This window comes from Vulpes lagopus, chromosome 5 (assembly GCF_018345385.1).
Source record: "Vulpes lagopus strain Blue_001 chromosome 5, ASM1834538v1, whole genome shotgun sequence".
Taxonomy (NCBI): Eukaryota; Metazoa; Chordata; class Mammalia; order Carnivora; family Canidae; genus Vulpes; species Vulpes lagopus.
The window spans coordinates 7,244,400-7,262,978 of NC_054828.1; the positions used below are offsets into that span (position 1 = coordinate 7,244,400).

At 62.7% G+C, this 18,579-nt stretch overlaps 2 protein-coding genes across 7 annotated transcripts; both read left to right on the forward strand.

Annotated features, from left to right (window-relative positions):
• On the forward strand, positions 1–2,684 carry TNFRSF13C (TNF receptor superfamily member 13C). Of its 6 annotated transcripts, none has more exons than XM_041757393.1 (3): positions 1–1,055; positions 1,349–1,681; positions 2,017–2,684. In XM_041757393.1, exons 1-3 carry the CDS (start codon positions 716–718, stop codon positions 2,196–2,198), a joined length of 855 nt encoding a protein of 284 aa, XP_041613327.1. In that variant the 5' UTR covers positions 1–715; the 3' UTR covers positions 2,199–2,684. The 6 variants fall into 6 exon arrangements, with proteins under 6 accessions (XP_041613327.1, XP_041613329.1, XP_041613328.1 ...); XM_041757395.1 differs by having other exon boundaries at positions 1,433–1,654; XM_041757394.1 differs by having other exon boundaries at positions 5–1,055; positions 1,430–1,681.
• A 7,982-nt stretch (positions 2,685–10,666) lies between these two features.
• Positions 10,667–16,627, forward strand: SHISA8 (shisa family member 8). The gene is made up of 6 exons (XM_041755351.1): positions 10,667–10,819; positions 11,221–11,527; positions 11,685–12,186; positions 14,685–14,815; positions 15,581–15,724; positions 15,991–16,627. The coding sequence occupies exons 1-6, from the start codon at positions 10,667–10,669 to the stop codon at positions 16,383–16,385; spliced, it is 1,632 nt and encodes a 543-aa protein (XP_041611285.1). The 3' UTR covers positions 16,386–16,627.
• The last annotated feature ends 1,952 nt before the right edge of the window (positions 16,628–18,579 follow it).

The following is an 18,579-nucleotide window of genomic DNA, read 5'->3' on the forward strand; positions in this document are numbered from 1 at the left end:
AGAGTAGAAACAGAAGGGACCCCAGTGAGACTCAGAGGCAGACAGGCCAGGACACACACAGCCCTGGGACCCATGGGTCTTGGTCTCTCTTCATCTATTGATTGGAGTCTCTCCCTCCTGCCTCGGATCTGGGGATTGAGCTGTCTGTCCTCGGGCCCTCCGCCACCGTCTCCCTCCCCCCACTGTGTCCTCTACTCCAGCCAGAGCTTCCCCACTGTCACCCAAGTCTGACTATGGTGCTGTCTGCTGAAATCCCTGCGTGGTTCCCTGGCTCCTTAACCCTCAGCCACGAGTCCAGCCCAGCCCCGGGCCCAGCAGTCTCTGGGCCCCATCTCTGTCATCTTCTGTCAGTCATGCTCCCCTAGACCTCGCTCGGCAGACACCTTCTCACCATCACGTCCTTTCTGAAGCCTTCCCACCCCCTCCGTGACTGCTGCCCTGAGGCGCTGTCTCCCCAGCACCCTGGGCACTCAGGAAGCCTTGTGAACCTGGGAAGGGCTGGAAGGAGCCCCAGAGGGGGACCAGGTGAGGTGAGGAGGATACGGTTGGTGGGGGTTGTCTGGGGCTGTGAGCTGGCCTTGGGGAGCAGGACAGAGGAGGCCACCCAGAGGTCCTGACTGCAGGGGCGCATCCTCTACTGCCCAGGAGCGCGGGGTCTGCGCCCCAGCACAGGGCCGGCCCAGCAGTCGTCTGGGGGTGATGGTTGAGTGGTTGAATGGAGGAACCACAGGTAGAAAGAGAAGGTGTGGGGTGCGGGGCCTTGCGAGTGGTCCCACCCCAGCAGGCAGGAGGGTGGGGCGGGGCCCAGTGGGTGGCGGCCCCTCCCGGTTTCCTCCTCTGGGAGCCGAAGCCAGGCTCAGTCCCCCGCGAGCGAGCGCTGGGCACGGCAGGCAGCATGGGCAGCGACAGGAGAGGCGCGCGGGGCCCGCGGGGCAGGAGCCCGCGGGGCAGGGACGGGCCGGCCCCCACGCGCTGCGTCCAGGCCGAGTGCTTTGACCCTCTGGTCCGAAACTGCGTGGCCTGCAAGCTGCTTCGGACGCCAGAACCCAGACCGGGTAAGAGCCGACCCACTCAGCCAGCTGGTCAGCAGGGGTGCAGCCCTGGGAAGGAGGGGGAGGGGCCCTGGGAAGGAGGGGGAGGGGCCCCCCACCCGGCAACCTGCGGGAGCCGCAGGCCACCCGGGACGGGGGCGGGGCGGTGACTGGTTTGATGGGGGGCTGCAAGCGGAGCCTCGTGGGGACCGGCGGTCACCATGTGGCCCTCACCTCTCCCTCTCTTGCCCTCCCCCCGCCCCCCCCGCCGGCCCTCCCTCCCCCTCCCCCTCCCCCTCCCCCCTCCCCGGGCCCAGCCTCGCCTCCCTCCGCCCCTCCCCCTCCCCGGCCGCCCCTCCCCTCCGCCCCCTGCGCCCCCTCCCCGTCCGCCCCGCCAGCAGCCGGGCCCAGCAGCCTGGCGCCCGGGACGGCGCTGCAGCCGCAGGAGTCGGTGGGCCCGGGGGCCGCCGCGGAGGCCGAGGCCGCGCTGCCGCTGCCCGCGCTGCTCTTCGGCGCCCCCGCGCTGCTGGGCCTGGCGCTGGCCCTCGTGCTGCTGGGGCTGCTGGGCTGGAGGTGGCGGCGGCGGCTGCGCGCGGCGGCTCCCCCGGGGGCCCCGGACCCGCGCCCGCACCCGCACCCGCACCCGCGCGGTAAGTTCTGCGGGGCGGGGGGCAGGGAGGCGGGGCCGGGGCGCTCGGGAGGTGTGCAGCGGATCGGGCCGGTTCCCCGCGGGAGGGACGCAGCCCTGGCCCCGGAGCCGCCGGAGCCCCACACAGGAGGCCCCCGCTTCTCCCTTCCGCCGGCACTTCCCATCTGTACTTCCTGTCCCGAGGGCCCAACACATGCCACCCTTCCCCATCCCTGCCGGGCTTCGGGATTTTTCTCAGTCCCGGGCGGTCCCTCCCCTGAGGCTTCCAGAACAGGGGTGGGGAAAAGCTGTGAGCCTCCCTGACCTTGCCTTCCCTGCCCCCCCTCCCCCAACTAGAGACCCTGGACAATGTCATCATCGTCCCCCCGGGACCCCTTGATGCAACAGCTCCCGTGTGGCCTCCGGCTGGAGAAGACCCAGCCAACACCCCGCCTGCCCACAGCGTCCCTGTGCCAGCCACAGAGCTGGGCTCCACCGAGCTGGTGACCACCAAGACAGCTGGGCCTGAGCAACAGTAGCACCGGAGGGGCCAGGAGGTGGCCCCTGTCCTCCCTGTGAGCTGTCAGCCAGCGGCCTGGAGGGTGGACTCAGGTCTTCATCACAGGGGCCACCTGCCCCTCTTCTGGGAACCAGGCTGCTCCTCAGCTAACCCTGCAGAACCACAGACTACAGGCCACAGGGCTCGGGTGGCGCAGAGCCTTTGGCTTCAAACCAGACCATCTCTGGCAGCCCTGGAAGGTTGTGGCTGAGCTCCTGTGCTTTTGAGTGGTGGGGGCGCGTCGCGTAGGAGGTTTTTCTTTCAGTGCCAGAAAGCCACCGTAAACCAGAATGAATCTAGGAAGTGGATCAAGTGGGAGGATGCTTAATTTATAGCTGGGTGTTGTATTTCTTTAATACTTGCTCTCAGAGTTGTCCCGCTTTTAACTGAGGCGAATGGCAACCACAAGTAACCAACTGACTGGTTTGCTTCAGGATCTAATACAAGATGATTTGATTTTAACAAATAGCCTGGGTTGTGCTAATTCTCAGGTATCTGTACCCGAGGGTCAACCCTGAGCTTGGCCCAATCTTCTAGGACCTGCGATGCCATTTTCACCCTCATAGCAGCTCCCAGAGCCCCAGGCTTGCGCTTGGGAGGAAGTCTGGAGCTCCTCTGGGGCTGAACTGCGCACTCACCCTGGAGGCACACTGCCAGGCATCTCTGTCAGAGGCCACCTGGAGTCCCAGCTGCCTTCAAGGCACACTCAGCTGTACTCAGGGAAAGGCCCAGGATCCTCAAGAGGCTCCTTTGTTCAGAGGCCAGAGCAGGCCTGTGGCCTTGAACCAGCCTGACCTGACGTCCCTTGAGCTCCCTCTCTGTATGGCCTGCACTCCTCAAGCACTAGGTCCCAATTGCCATGGTCACTTGGCCATTCTCTGCCAGCCCCTGGGGTCACCCATCATCCTGGTGGATTTGGTCCTCTGACAACAGCACCCCTTGCTCTCAGAATTCGGGTGAGACCATCTCCTCCAGTGGGCCACGCCGTACTGGGTCAGGCACTGCCTCTCCTGCTGGCCCTCCTACACGGAGTTAGAACCTCCTGACCCGGACTCTGTCCAGGACACTCCTTGGAACGTGTTGTAGTTTAGCACTCTCAGGAGAAGCACCGACTAGGAGTCAGAAGATGGAGTTTGGGGTACCATTAGGGCCTTGGCCATGTGCTGTTCCATGCATCAGCTGCCTTCTGCCCACCCGTCCCTGACCTGCCCTTCTCGCCCCCCCTTCTCAGCCTAGAAGATGGTCTGGAGCCCCCAAATCCTGACACCCACATTTAAGTCTCCCCAGCCACCCTGTCCCTGAATGCATCCCAGGTGCCCCTCCCCCCGGGCTGCCAGGTGGCTGGGGCAAGGTCAGGTGGCCAGGCCTATAGGCAGGAGGGTGGGAAGCAGGCCCAGGATGGGCCAGACATCCACTCCCCTTTGTCTCAGGATTGGGGAGCCTGGGCTGTTCCTGGCCCCTCGATCTCCAACTCACCTTTTCCACCACAGCCGCAGGCTGGGCCCTGGAGGTACAACAAGTGGGCAAAACCCCTCTGGGGTCCAGACATGCAAACCTCTGGCCCCACTATGTCCCAGCCAAACCCCAGCTTCCTCTCTGGTCTCGGTTTCCATTTCTGAAAAGTTGTTGTGGGGGTGGGGGGGGTTGGATGCAAAGTGCTCCTCCAGGCCTATGGCCCTCAGAGGAGAAGGACTTGAAAGAACCTTGAAGAAGCCTTGTCTTCATTCCCCCATTTTACAGATGAGACTGAGCCCCAGGGAGGGAGAAGGCTCGGCATCATTGCCGTCCAGCAAATAACAGAAGGGTTCTTCCTTGGGGAAGAACCAGGAGGGGGGGAAGATGTGGGTAAGAAGAGGGTCCCGGGAAAGGACCCTACCACTCAGGGGCCTCCAGTCCCTGGTTCTCTGTCCTAATTAGCTTTCTAAGGAGACTTCATGAGGTTACTGCATTTGATCTTAGTGACAGCACCTGGAGGAGGGGCATGAGCATTTGTTTTTGTTTTTGGGTTTTTTTTTTTTTTTTTAGATTTTATTTACCCATTTCAGACAGAGACAGAGACAGAGAGGACGAGCAGGGGGAAGGGCAGAGGAAGAGGTGAGGGGAAGCCCATTCTGCTGAGCAGGGAGCCTGAGGACCACTGGGTGGGGTGGGGCTCCATCTCAGGAGCCCAAGATCCTGACCTGAGCCCAAGTCAGACGCTTCACCGCCAGAGCCACCCAGGCATCCCTTGTTTGCTTTTAAAAAAGTTTTCTTTTATTACAAAAAAATCGAGACATATATTTTATAGGCACTTTGGAAAGTTCAGGACAGTAACCTAGGGTAGAGCCCATGGAGAAATGACCCATGATGCAGTGACATCAGGCCCCTGAGACACGGGTTCCATGTAATTGTAACCATCCCACACATATAAATTCATATCTTGGCTGTCATATCTGGTGAGTTTTCTCTTGTCTTTATTTATTTATTAATTTTTTTAAGATCTTATTTATTTATTTATTCATAAGAGACACAGAAAGAGAGGCAGAGACACAGGCAGAGGGAAAAACAGGCTCCCTGCGGGGAGCCCTATGTGGGACTCGATCCTGGGATGGGGATCACCCCCTGAGTGAAAGGCAGCCGCTCAACCGCTGAGCCACCCGGGTGTCCCACCTCTTGTCTATAAACCCTTTGCCAGCAAGGTCTTCAACATTTGCAAAGCTTTCCCTTTGAGCATTTGGTTGTTTTGGTGTTTGCTGTCGTAGTTGAGGCAGCAGCATCTCCTTGACATAAATCTTTGCCTGGGATTTTTTTTTTTTTTTTATGGCCCCTGTCAGTTGAATTGATGTCCTGAAAATCTAGACTAGTTCCAGTCCATGAACAGGGATTAGATGTCCCATTTTGCAGATAGGAACAGAGAGGCCTAGAAGGTGAAAGAATCTGGCCCAAACTATGATATGCCGCGGTGGAGCTGAGCCAGACAGAGGCTTGTGCCCCTGCCCGAGTGCCTGTGCAGAAGGCCAGTGGCCCAAGTGCCCTCCTTGGGAGCAAGCGACTCCAGGGATTGACTCCAGGCTTTACTCCTTGTTTTCATCACTACTCAAAGATTTCTCTGCCCAACCGGTCTCCTTTTGCTGTAAAAAGGACCCAAGATAGACTTTGGAAGAGCTGCCTGTCGGGGTGGGAGCTAAGAGAAGCAGCTCCCCCTCACCCACATCTGTGTTTCTGGCCCGTTTTTTCCTGAAGGAGGGTCTGGTTTCCCTGAGGTCCCCAGGGCCCGGGCAGGTGGAGGCGGAGCTGGCTCAAGTCTCAGTTCCTCCTGGGGCTTCCTGCAGGCACCTTTCACTTCCTGCCCAGCAGCCCTGGGCTCCGGGCTCAGGGTGGGGGTGGGGAGGCCCAGCTAGGGAGGCCCGGGAGGAAAGACCTGACCCCTCACCTCTGGCTGTCTCAGCCCTTCCCTTCAGGAGCTGATGGCATCTCTCGGTGAGCCTGTCTCCTCATCTTCAAAATGGAGCCCAAGGGCCAACGAACTTTCTGAGACTAAAGAGGTCATGTGGCAAGTAGGGTCTTCACCCTGGAGGGCCCCCACCTCCTTTCCCTGGGATGCAGACACTTCCTGCCTGGAGTCACCAACCATGAGAAATTCCTCTGGAAAGTGAGTTTCCCAGAGCTGGTCTGAGGCTCTGGACTCAGCACTTCCCATTCCTACCACTCATCCATGTGCTGCCCCATTGATCACACCAGAGTCGAACACACCTGCTCTGTGCGAGGGCCATTCTAGGCAATGCTTGGAGGTCAGTCTCAGGCCCTGCCATTAGGTCTAGTCCGGTGGGAGAGATGGAGCAGGACACGATGACAGGACAGGGTGATGATCCCTGCCAGGGCCAGGGGGTGCTCCAAGCAAGTTGACAGATCCAGCATCTAGGGAGTGCTTTGGATAGTAGGAAGTATATGCCCTGAGTCTTGCCCAGTTTCCCTACTGGAATGGAGCAGAGAACAGCCATACCTGGTCCAGGGCACTGTGTGTAAAGGTGCAGAGAAGAGGCTGCAGAAGGGTCAAGAAGCAGAGCTCAGGTGGGGAGCTGGAGAGTCAGATACCTTGGCCTGGGAGTGCCAGGTGAGGCTGCATCAGAACCTGGCCTGTGCTCATGCCTGCCCCTTGGCACATGGGGGCACTGTCCTCAGGGAACCCCGGGCGCTTCTCCAGCCCCTCTGGCCACCCTCTGGTCGCAGGGTGGGAATTCAGTCCATTTGCTCTCTTCTGGGTGGCTCAGGCCACATTCCTCCTCACTCAGAGCTGAAATCTGACCTCTTGGGATCCCGGGTGGCTCAGTGGTTCGGCGCCTGCCTTTGGCCTAGGGCATGATCCTGGAGTCCCCGGATCGAGTCCCACGTCAGGCTCCCTGTGTGGAGCCTGCTTCTCCCTCTGCCTGTGTCTCTGCCTCTCTCTCTCTATCATGAATAAATAAATAAAATCTTAAAAAAAAAAAAAAAAGAAAGAAAAAAAGAAATCTGACCTCTCTCCAATTTGTGCCTGCTCCCCGCAGCTGCCTGGGGTGACCCCGTGGGTGGAGGTGGGGGTGGGGGAGGAACGACTGCCCAGGGTCCCGCAGAGGGCGGGTTGGGGAGGAGCCGGGAAGACGCGGGTGCCCCTGTCCCCGGGGTCTGTAGGGGTCTGTAGAGCGCAGGCAACGCTGCAGGGGTCCCGGGGCCAGAGGGCCTCTGAACCTCTCCTCCCTCCCCTGGGCTGCAGAGAATCTGGGACCCAGAAGATGACTCCGGGGCAGGCGAAAGTCTATCTCCACAGCTTCTGCGGTCAGCCCAGCTGGTGGCACCTAGACCTGCGGCCGCCGAGCGAGCGCCGCCGGGGATAGGGGCTGCGGGACGGAGGGGGCGGGGCGGGGCCAGGGACGGGGGCCCCAGAGGGCCCCTAGCCTCGGGGGAGTGGGAGAGGGGCGGGGCCGCGGCGAGCAGAGGCGCGGGTTCAAGGCCGAGGGGCGAGGAGAAAGGGCTGCACCTGGCGAGCGGCAGGGCCAAGATCACCAGGACCCTCTCCAAACCCTGGATGCAGGGCATGGCCCCGGCTTTGGATCGAAGTGTCTGTGTCAAGGGGTGCAACATTCCCGCCCCCCTCCTGGCTGTGGGCTCGGAGCCGACCTCAGAATTGTGTCCAGGGGCGGGCAGGCTGCGGGACAGGGAGGACTTGTTCCGGTGGGTGGACGCGCTGTGTGGCCTCCGCTGAGCCCTGTCCTCTCTGAATCTATTCCTGTCGTTGGGACTCAGTGGCCAGCTCCAGATTTGCATGTTCACTGGGGCCTCTGCAGGGTCCAGAAGGGAGAGACTCTGGGGGGGTAACCAGCGATTTCCAGGGGTGATGTTGGCTGGGCGACTCCTTGAGGCCGAGGAAGGGCTCGCAGGGGAGAGGGTGAGCAAGGACCTCGGACTGGAGGCTGAGCCCCAGCTCCCCTGCACCTCTTTCCCCCCATCCTGCTCCCCCTCGACCTCAGCCTGGGCGCCCCCTCCCTCCCACAGGCAGCTGGAGCCTGAGTCACAAGCTGCTCTCAGGAAGACAAAGGAGCCATGGGCCCTCCCCTCCCGACCGCTCCCTCCCGGTACTGGCATAGGCATCTGTGCTATCTGTGCTAGCAGGGAGTCCAGAGCTCTCTAGAATCTCTGCTTTTTGGGTAACCCTCCATCATGGAAGAAATGGAAGCAAAATGGGCCTGGGAATGTGACCTTGGAGGCGTGCAGATGGTACCCATGGTGGCAATCACCATCTCAGCAGCCCCGTCAAAAAGGTGCAAGCAGCTCATCTTGCAAATGAGAAAAGAGGCCAAGAAAGGTTGCAGGTCCTATTAGAGCAGGAATTCCAACCCACCTTAGTCTGGCTCCAAAGGGAAGGATAAATAGGTGCCGTCAGTGTGAGGGGCAGGAAGGGCGTTCCAGGAGCCCAGAGCCTGCGCAAGGCCTGGGAGCTCAAGGAGGAGGCAGGGCGCATTAGGCGTCGTCTATCGGAGCCTAGGAACACTTCCCTGGGCCCTGGGCTGGGATCCTCCAGCTGCTCTCTCTCTTTATACTAAGCTGGCCGGAAGGAGCCAGTTTGGGACTCTGCACAGGTTCCAAGCCAGAACTTGGTCCTTCCTGGCTGTGTGCCAGTTACAGCAAGTCATTTCTGCTCACTGGGGCCTGGGTTTGTCTCTAGGAAATCCCAAGTTCCCTGGCCCAGGGCTGGGCAGACTGGTCACTGGCCCACAGTCTAAAATGGGAACATTGAGGCCCGCCTCGAGCTTTCCTAAATGTCCATGACCTCTCAGGACCCGGAGCCTTGCACAGCCAGAGCTGGGCACCAGGCGAGGGCTCAGCTGTGAGGGGAGAACATGTGTGCACAGGCGCATCCACACCGACACACATGTGCGCACACATGTCCATGGTGGAAGGAAGACTCTCATGATCATGCAAGCCCCAGACATGCACTCGAGCTCACAGTCATGAGCATACTTAGACAGCCTCGTACTCAAGCTGCCAGCACTCAGAGCTGGGGGCGGGGCGGGTGCCCTTCAGGCACATAAATGCGGCTCCTCTGCCCTCCCCGTGGGGCTTGCTGCAGATGCCAGGGGTTATTTTAAGCTTGGATCAATGGGCAATTTTTGGTGACACAGGGTGTGGGGGGGTGGCAGGCAGAGGAGACAAGAGGCAGGTGCTCTGGTGCCTTGCTGTGGAGAGAGACCCCAGGGTCCGAGGAGGGCAGCTGGGCAAAAGGGTCACTCCTCAGCTGCACTGCTCCATTTCTAGATAGCCTTGCCCAGCAAATGGCCAGACACCTGAAGGGCAGTGCCAGCTCAATGAATAGCCAAATCCCAGGGCTGAGTCAGCCAGCAGTGGCCTGTCTCTGCATTTGAACCCCCCTCCCCAGCCCCAGGCTGTGTGTTAATATTGAGAGGGCGGTAAGTGCCTGGGATAGGCCTGTCAGATGTGGGCATCTGTGGTTGCTGGCTGACCACCGAACCAGACTGAGACAGAGAGGAAGCCGTGGGTGTGTGGAGGAGCTGGAGGCTGGACATCAGTCCTGGGGGTGGGGGGCTGGAATCCAGCCCCCAGCTCCTGCACTGGGCAAATATATATGGGCCCGATGGCAGCGACAGGGGTGGAAGCTCAGTGGAGCACCCAATGACGCCAGGACAGTGGGGTGAGAGAAGGGTCCAGGGAAGGAACATAACTCAGGGAAGAACATTGGGAGCTCAGGGCCGGGTAGGGTCACCCTACCTGAGAAGGGGCCACAGTCCTGGGAGGATGGGGGGCAGAGACAAGCCTGCTTAAACCTAGTGCGCAGCAATAGGGGAGGAAGGGGAAGAAGCAGTCACCCTCAGGGCCCCAATAACCAGGAGGGCAGTTTAGCAGGGCGCGGTGGGGGCCCTGATACAAATCAGACAGTTCGTGCCATGGAGTCCTTTCTGGGACTACCCCACCCCACCCTGAGGAAGCAGGAATGAGTGCTCCAGAAAATAGAGCGACTAAATTCTAAACCGAATAATAAATGGAAAGTCTGATGGCAAAAAGTAAACCAGGCACTAAGAAACAGTATGTAAAGTGGGGCATATTTTAGCCTGTTGTCCCTGGTGATGGGATTAAGGCAATTTCATCTCATTGCTTTGCTCATCTATTTTCTTTGTCTCTAAAATTGCAGTAAAGTCTTCTAATGGGGTAGGGTCTTGGGACTGGATCCGAAGAGTTGCCGGTGGAGGAGGAGGGGGGAGGCTACCTCCGGAGGAATGACCCTGAGGGGGAGGGCCTCTCAGCACTGAGACCTGAAAGGTGCCCGTCAGCCCCTCATCTCGGCAACACAGGGACTTGATCCTCCTTTACATGTAAATCCTCCCTCTTGCTCCCTCCACTTCCTCCATTTTAATAAGCTGATCCCAGTCTCCGAGGGAAGACCCGACGCAAAGGGGAGCAGGAAGGAGCCCAAATTCTTTATTTTACAAAAACTAGAGACTAAAGTCACTTCATTTGTTCATTCAGCAGATAGGACGCCGTGCGGGAGCACTGGGGCTCCCCGGGTGCTCCCATCCGGACGGTGGGGGGCATCATACTGGCCTCTGCCTCCTGAAAGGGATTATGAATCTGCCCGCCCCTCCCCCTCAAGAGTTTTTGATGTTAAGAAGAGAAACAGGCAGAGGGAAGCAAGGTGCCCGGTTCGGTCACATCTCCCAGTTAAATCTAGCTTCGAAAACCCCAGAGAACGGCTCCGCACTGGGTGCACGGTCCGTACCACCTTCCGCCCCTTCTCCCGGGGCCGAGAGGGGACCCTCGCGTCCTGGGGGGCGGGGCGAGGGGCGGATGGCCCCGCCCCCGGCCCGGCCCCGCCCCCGGCCCGGCCCGGCCCCGCCCCCTCGCCCCAGTCCCGGTCCAGCCGGATCTCCTCCCCCTACACCTGGGGTAGCGAGGACACCCCGGGAGGACGCGGCCCAGGCCATGCCCATCGCCGCAGAAGTGGGGACACCTCAGGGCCCCAGGCCGGGGTCCACGGGCTTCTGGGACCCGGGCGCGCGCCCCGGGGCTAACGCAGCGCTCGGGGCGGCGCGGGGACGGCCGGCGCTTGGCCTCCGGCAGCGGCTCCGCGCGCGGGTCTCCTTCCCATTTGAGAGGCGGGAAAATCGAGGCGCAGAGAGGCCGAAGGGCCTGCCACCTGTCCCGCTTCTGTGTGGGCCAGAACTGACGGAGAGGACGGGGAGGGGGCAGGGCGGGGGGGCGGCAGCGACCCTCCGGGGCCTCTCGGTGCCCGGAGTCCCCGCACCTGTAAAGCAGAGGCGCACTCGCGCCCGCCTGTGTCCGAAGTCACAGCGCTGAGAGCCGAGACCCGAAGGCCCTGGGGCCCCCGTTTGAGGGGTGGCTTGGGGAGGCCTTCGGAGAGGGTCCGCGGCGGGGCGCCCCCTCCCTCCCCTGGCGGCGGCCGCGCTCCTCCCCCGGCCCTGCCTCCCGCCCGCCCGCCCTCCTCCCCCGCCCTCCCCCTCCCCCGCCCGCCCGAGCGCGCGGAGCCCCAGCCGCAGCCAGAGCGCGGGCAGCGCCGAGCGGGCGGCGGGGAGGCAGCGGTGTCGGGCGGCCCGCCGCCCCCGCTAGGCCCGGGCCACGCACACCCGGCGGCCGCGGAGAGGCCGGGGGCGCGCGGGCGAGGACTGGCCGCCGGGCCCGGGGCGTCCCGGGGTGAGGACGGCCGGCTGGGGTCCGGGGCAGCGCCGGCGGAGGACGCGCCCCCCGGAGGTGCGGCCCCGCGAGCCCTGCGGCCCGGGAGGAGGGCGCCGGCCGCGGAGGCGTGCGGCGGGGCCGGCGCGGTCGGTGAGGGCTGGCGGGGCCGGCGCGGAGGCCGGGCGGCGGGGAGCCGCGGCGCGCAGCCATGCGCCGGGCGCTGTAGCCGAAGGCGCGGGCCCGATGGAGCGGGCCGGGGCGCCGGGGCTGCGCGGCGGCGGCGGCGGCGGCGGCGGGGGCGGGGGCGGGGGCGGGGGCGGGGGCGGCCCGCCGGGGCTCCGGCTCGCGCTCGGGCTGGCGCTGCTGCTGGCGCGGCCGCCGTCGGGCCGCGCGGGGGCCCCCGAGGCGCAGGAGCCCGCGGCGCCCGCCACGGCGGCCCCGGCGGGGGGCGACCGCTGCCGCGGCTACTACGACGTGATGGGCCAGTGGGACCCGCCCTTCAACTGCAGCTCGGGCGCCTACAGCTTCTGCTGCGGCACGTGCGGCTACCGCTTCTGCTGCCACGACGGGCCGCGGCGCCTCGACCAGAGCCGCTGCTCCAACTACGACACGCCGGCCTGGGTGCAGACGGGCCGGCCACCCGCGCGCGCCCGCGACGCCACCGCGCCCCGGGACCCGGGCCGCGAGCGCAGCCACACGGCGGTCTACGCGGTGTGCGGCGTCGCGGCGCTGCTCGTGCTGGCCGGCATCGGGGCGCGCCTGGGCCTGGAGAGGGCGCACAGCCCGCGCGCGCGGCGCACGGTGACCAGGTGAGCGCGCCGCCGGGCCGGGCCGGGCCGGGCCGGGATCCCCCCACCCCGCCGCCTGGACAGCCCTCCCCGGCCCGTGGGCGCCCCCCTCGCCATCCTTCATCCTCCCCCGCCCCGCCCCGCCCCGCCCCGTCTGCGAACTCTGGTCCTGTCCGCAGCCCCCTCCTGGTTTTTCCTTCCCATCTCTGTCTCCAGGCCTGTTACTCCCCCCACCCCCACTTCGTGGAGGGAGACAGCTGATACCGTCTCCCCTTGACCTTCCGGAGGGAGCTGGGTGCTGAGCCGCCCTCCCCCGCGGCTCCCTCCTCCTCCGGAGTGGGCGGGAGGGCACAGAGGCCGCACCCAGGAAAGGTCGGAGCCCCACTAGCGGGGGTGGGGGCGTGCGCTGATGTAGTGTTGGGCGTCTTGGGCCCCAGAGTAGCGTAGGGAAGGGAGGGGGCTTTATCTGTAGCTCGCCTCCTGCTTCTTTCCCCACTTCCCTTCCACCCCACCCCCATAGCTGTGACTCAGGCCTGACCTTTCCCTGGGGATAAGGCCTCCCCCACACACCCCATTCAATACACCCCCCCATTCCAGGCAAGGGACAGGGTCTCTCCCTGTGTAGGAAGGCACTGGAAATGTGGGGGGACACAGATTCGTTGTTGCCGAGGCCAGGTGCTAGCTGAGCCTGAGCTTTGTGTTAAGTGGGGTCTTAGCTAGAATGACGACTCTGGGATCCTGTGTCCTCACCTTGGAACTCTCACCCACACCCCCACACTCATGCCCACGTGCTTTGAGGCCTGTGCCTTCCTCACTTACCCAGGTCTGGGCTCCCTGGGGTGTGCGACAGGCTGGTTTTTAGAGGTGACAATGATAGAGAGAAGCCCCCATGCCTGCGTGGGCCTGCGTAGGCCAGGTATGGATGCTTCCGCCTCCTAGTCTTCAGGGGCACAGGATGAGGGTTTCCTTGGCTCCACGCAGCACCCGTGTCTCCCAGACCACTTAACTTACTGTGTCCCAGCAGCCACAAGGTGGAACTGGGATTGGACCCCTGACCTCAGCCACTGTGCTGCTGCCTTGGCAATGTGGAGGCTCTGGTTCTGAGCCCTGGGTGCTGTGGGGGCAGGTCCTGAGCTTGAGTCCTTCATGTCGGGCAAAGAGAAGACAGGACATGTCCTTGACTAGAGTGAGGGCAGCAGGAGCTGAGGGCCGTGATGGTGTAGAGGGGGCGGCCGGTGCAGCCTAGCTGATACATTCACCTAGGGCCCTCTTCATCTGCAAGGGACGGGGAAGCAGGTCTGGCGATGCTTCTGGAAGAGCTGGCCCACCCATGATGTGCTGTGTGGCCTAGGCCAGTCCCTTCCTCTCTCTGGGCTTCAGCTCCCACATGCTCTCTTTTTTTTCTCCTCTGGGGAGATCTGAAGCCCCACTTAGGCTCATGTGTGGGTGTGTGCTGAACCCCTGTTCTCACTCTGTTGAGATTGATGGTCAGCTCCCCAAGGCTTGGAGGGGAGCTGGATCTGTCCCTTGAGAAGTTTGTGCAGAGGCCCAGAGGCATGAAAATTACTCAGGTGTTAGGGATTGCTGGCAGAGGAGCGCAGAGCTGAGAACACAGGGGCGGGCAGCGGAGGGCTGGGGACCAGAGGTGCAGCTCGGGCAGGTGTGTGTGTGGGGGGGGACACGACTTCCCGACCCTGCCACATTGCAGCCAAACTGCACCTACCCCAGAGGGTCCCCGTGCTTCCTCCTGCTTCAGCCACTGAGGCCCCAGCCCCGGAAGGAGGGAGGATCAAACTGCCCCAAAAGAAAATCAGAGATTCTGGGCACCAAAGGCACTGGGCGGAAAGGCTGGGACTGGCTGTCAGCAGGGAAGGCTCAGTCAGACGCTGTCACACCTGGGTGGGGCTGGGTGTCCCGGTACCCAGGAGGCGGCTACCCAAGGTCGTGTAGTCTTTGGTACGGGGCTGCCAAGGTGGGATCTCCTGGCTCCTCCCTCCTTTCTCGTCTGTCTGTCCTCCCCTCTGCGTCCATGTGGCAGCTTTGTGCCAGCGGAAGCCTCTGCTGCAGGAAGGGAGTTAGGTAGGCAGGTAAAGAAGGCTTCCTGGAAGAGGAGGGACTCTGGTGGGGTGTGAATGAGTAGGAGTTTTGTGGAAGGAGATGGAGGAAGGTCGTCGGCACAGAAAACAGCAGAAGCAAGGAGCCTGAGACGCTTGCAGAGCTCTCACTGGGAGAGGAGGCTCAACTCAGAAGGTCTTAGGGATTCTGAAGAGTCTTTGAAAAACAAGGTAGCCCAGGTGACAGGGGACCCATAGCATTTCCTGACCTGCTCTGGAAGTGGCCATGTTGGGGAAATGAGATGTGGAAACCTGATGTGTAAGATCAACTGCAGGGCAGAGAGGAGGCCCAGGGAGGTTGAAAGAGTGACGGAGCGGTGGTGGCCGGCATTAGCTAGGACGAGGGCGGGCCAGTGGGGAAGCAGGAGGTTGGGAGGACTGCCTCTCATCACTCTTTCCCCACAGGACACTCACAGAACTTCTGAAGCAGCCAGACTCCCAGGAGCCACTGCCTCCACCTCTGGGCCCACCTCTGGGTAGCTGTGTCCAGGTGCAGATGAGTGATGGCCCCCCCCGGGGCTCCCCCAACCACACAGGTGTGTAAGCGGGCACAGCGGCCTATGTCGATCTACAACACGGGCCTCCCTTGTCTGCTGTGGGTCCGAGACCAGGGGAAGTGGGGCGCTGAGGGGCAAGAGGCTCTTGGCTGTTTCGAAATTTTAAGGAGCTGCCTGCAGCTCTGCAGGTGTGTGAGTGTGGGTGGGGCAAGCTGGTCAGCTCCCCGTGGTAAAGAGGGACCCTCCAAGGTGTCCTGCAACTTCCAGGCACAGGGATGCGGTGAGGAAGGAAGGTTCCAGGTTCAGGGATCCTTGGCTCAGGCTGTGGTTCTAGGCCTTGGCTCAGCAGTGCCCTGGGGGCTGCCTGGCACCAGCCTATGGATTCCAGGGGGTCTTTTTAAACTCCAGGCCTCTTGGCCTCTTGCTGGTGAGGCAGGCTTCACAGCAACCTCCTCTCCTCTCCCCTCTGCGGGTTGGAATTCTCAAACCTTAACTGTCTCCTGAGAAGCAGGTCCTGGGACTCCGAGCCTGGCCCAAGCTGGACAGGCTGGGAGCCATCCCTTAGGCTAGCAGCCACTCAGAGCTGGCTGCTATTATTCAGGTTATTCTGAGCCAGGCAGGCCCTGCCCCAGGCCCTGGAGAGTCTGTCAAGAAGGTGGTTTGGGCTCTGTCTCCTCCAAGCAGCCCTCCCACAGGCTCTCCTTGAAGTGCTGGTGGGGAGAGGACAGTGAAGAGGTGGTGGCGCAGGTGGAGAGTGCACTCGGGTCAGCATGCCGGGTCTCATTTCCCCTTCCCCTGCTCCAGACAGGAAGCGCCCCAACAATGTGCCCCTGGGGTCAGCGACCCCCGGCCCCCAGCGTGGCCCCAGGCTGCAGGGCGGGGGCAGCATGACGCTGCAGCCCTATGCCAAGTATGCCACCCTCAAGGCCACAGCGCTCAAGGTCGCAGGTGAGTGGCCGGAGAGCGCCCCGAGGGGAGCGGGGAGCGCTGCACCTGGAATATCCAAGCTCCTAGGTTACAGGGCTCGGGGTCCTGATTCCAGTTCCACAGCTCCCATCCTTGCCGGGCAGTGCTCCGGCCAACTTCTGTGTCGTGCCTATGCAGCCAGTGGCCTCCCGTCCCCTCCCCCGGCCACTGGTCCTGGCCCAGCTGTCAGAGCCCGGGCCCCGCCCCTGGGCCTGACCTCGCTCCCCACACCCTCACTGTCCCCGCAGAAGCCACCCCACAGGACTTCTACCAGCGTTTCCCCGCGGCCGAAGCTGCCCCGCTGACCCTCCCGGCACGGGCCCCACGGCCCCGCGAGGACTTGCCTGCACTGCTCGACGCCTGCCCCTGGGCCCCGCCGGGCTACGCGCCCCCCGCCAGCCTTGCCCCGTCGGGCCACTACAAGGCCTGGGTCGCCGGCCGCCAGCCCCGGCCCACCCCCCGTGGCCACCCGGGGGCTCAGGCCTCCCCCGCGCCCCGGAGGCCCGGCCACGCGCCCCGGAGCCAGTTCAGTGTGGAGAAGCTGCCTGAGGCCTTCAGCCCGCAGCCCCCTGCCCTTTACGGCAGCGCCGGCCGCGGGCCCCGGCACCTGAGCACTAACAGCAAAGCCGAGGTCACCGTGTGAAGACGGGGCGCCGGTGCTTCTGGGGGCCCTCGCCTGCCTGGGGGGCGCAGGCCGTGGAAGGCCAGCCCGCCCTCATGCCTGCCCCAATGGACTGGGGCCTGGGAGCCTGCAGAGCTAAGGGGCCCACTGGGGAAGGCCAGGGGTTCCGATCTCCGGGCGGGTTCCTCATGTAAATAAAGCCTTTTGTGTGGCTCCCATCCCTGAGAATAAAGGAGCCCTGGCTTGGCCCTGAGAGGCACCGATGGTGGAGGCATTGGTCATTGACTGGACAGACGGCAGTACGGGCAGAGGGCACAGCATGTGCAAGAGCAAAGGACTGCTCTTGAGAGCTGCCAGGCAGGTGTCCTGGGAGCCAGGGAGAAGTGGCTGGAGAGGGTAGTCAGGGTCGATTGCCAAGCTTAATGTCCACACCAGTGGGAGCCATGGGAGAGGGGGCAGTTGGGAGGCCCCCTGGGAGGGTCCGTGCCCCTTACCGGAGATGAGCCCCCTCCAGCCAGTCACTCTACATCTTGAGTTGGTTGAGCCCAGCTCATCCTCATTGACATAATCTGGCCCTGAGCCGGCACCTGGCTTGCAGGCCACTTGGCCAGGTTGGTCCAGGGCCGCCCCCCTAATGGGTGTGGGCGGTGGGCCAAGTGGACAGCTGGTGCTCAGGATGGGGGAGCCTCCTCCCAGTAGCTGCTCTGGGAGCAAAGAGAATGGGGATGCTGGACACGGAGCCTTGGCAGTGCCCCACTGGGGGTGCTCGCACATGCTCGGCACTGCCAGCACTCCCCCTCCCCGCCAGGCCGGCTCCGGGTACCTAGCTGTGTCTCAGGGCATTGCCAGCAGCCTGGGTGTATCGAGTTTCTTTATGCCAGGGACAGTTGGGGAGGTTGAGGTCTGGGTTATGCCCTTCACTGTGTGGCATCAACGAAGCCGCCCAGTTGGCCCTCAGTTTCCCTCCCGTGTACCCTGGGCATGGCATATACTGTTTTACTAACCGTGGCCACCATCTGTTGCTGCTTTCATTTAATTCTTACTAAAGCCCGGTGGGTGTGTGCCTTTACAGATGAGGAAATTGAGGTTTAGAGACCTAAGTAACTTACCAAGGTCACCCAGGTAATTAGCTTAGGACTCTTCTGTCTTCTGTGGCTGAATCGATGCATGGCAGGCAGGGCGGTCTGGGGACTCTGGGGACAGGAAAGGTATGAAGGCATGTGCCAGGGGGCGGGGTGGTGGTGCTCCTGAGGCACATGCAGTCTCAGACCCTCCTCCTGCCCGCAGGGCTGCCCTGAGGCCCCCCCCCCCACCCCAGCTCTTCACCTGGAGGAGGGCCTGCCTCACTATCTCTTCTGGCTTTTGAGGAATCCAAGGCTCAGAAGCCTCAGGACAGGAAAGAGCCAAGAGTCCACAGTCCCACCTGCAGCGAGGGCTCCTAGAGCTTGTAGGGGAGACAGTCCTCACACCCTCAACTGGGGGTGAGGTGCTCCCAGGACCTATCCTGCAGCTGTGTAGAGAGCCGGGGGAGGAGGGTGGGAGCTGAGTCACGGAGCCTGCAGGCTCCTAAAAGGATCATGTTCCTGGGCACATGGGCCACCCACAGCTACCCACCCTGGTGACAAAGGCCCGGACTGGGCTTTGCTGGGAGGTGGGTGCAACCCCTGCTCATTTTCAGTCCCAAGGACCCTAGGTCTCCATCCCAGGGGGCACAAGGCTGAGGCTATGGGTAGGGCCAGGGCTGGACCTGCTGCAGCTAGGCCTCCTGGCTGCTCTGGTCCTTGGGGCAGCGGAGCTGCTGGGACCGCCCTCCTGTGATGGGGGTGGCTCATTTCTTAGCCAGGTCAGGTCGCAGACTTTGCCCTCCTTGCCCCTGGCCCATCCCCAGTCACTTGTCTCCTCTTCTGGCCCTCTGCTCCTTGTGGTCTTACCCCTTGTCACTCACAAGGTACGGAGCTGTAAACCGGTACTTTGTATGTCGTACCACTGACCCTGGCCAACAGGCATGTGGGGACTCAAAGGCAGGGACTGTCATCCCTGTTGTGCACACATGGCAAGAGGCGGAGGTGATGTCTTTCTCTGGGTGACCCAGCTAGGATGTGACTTGCAGGCCCAGGAGGGGACACTAGGGGGCAGCCCACCCAGGAGGGGAGGGATTTATCCTGGAGGCGGTAAACACGCCCGGGGTTAGCACCCAGAGTCTGAAACCACCACC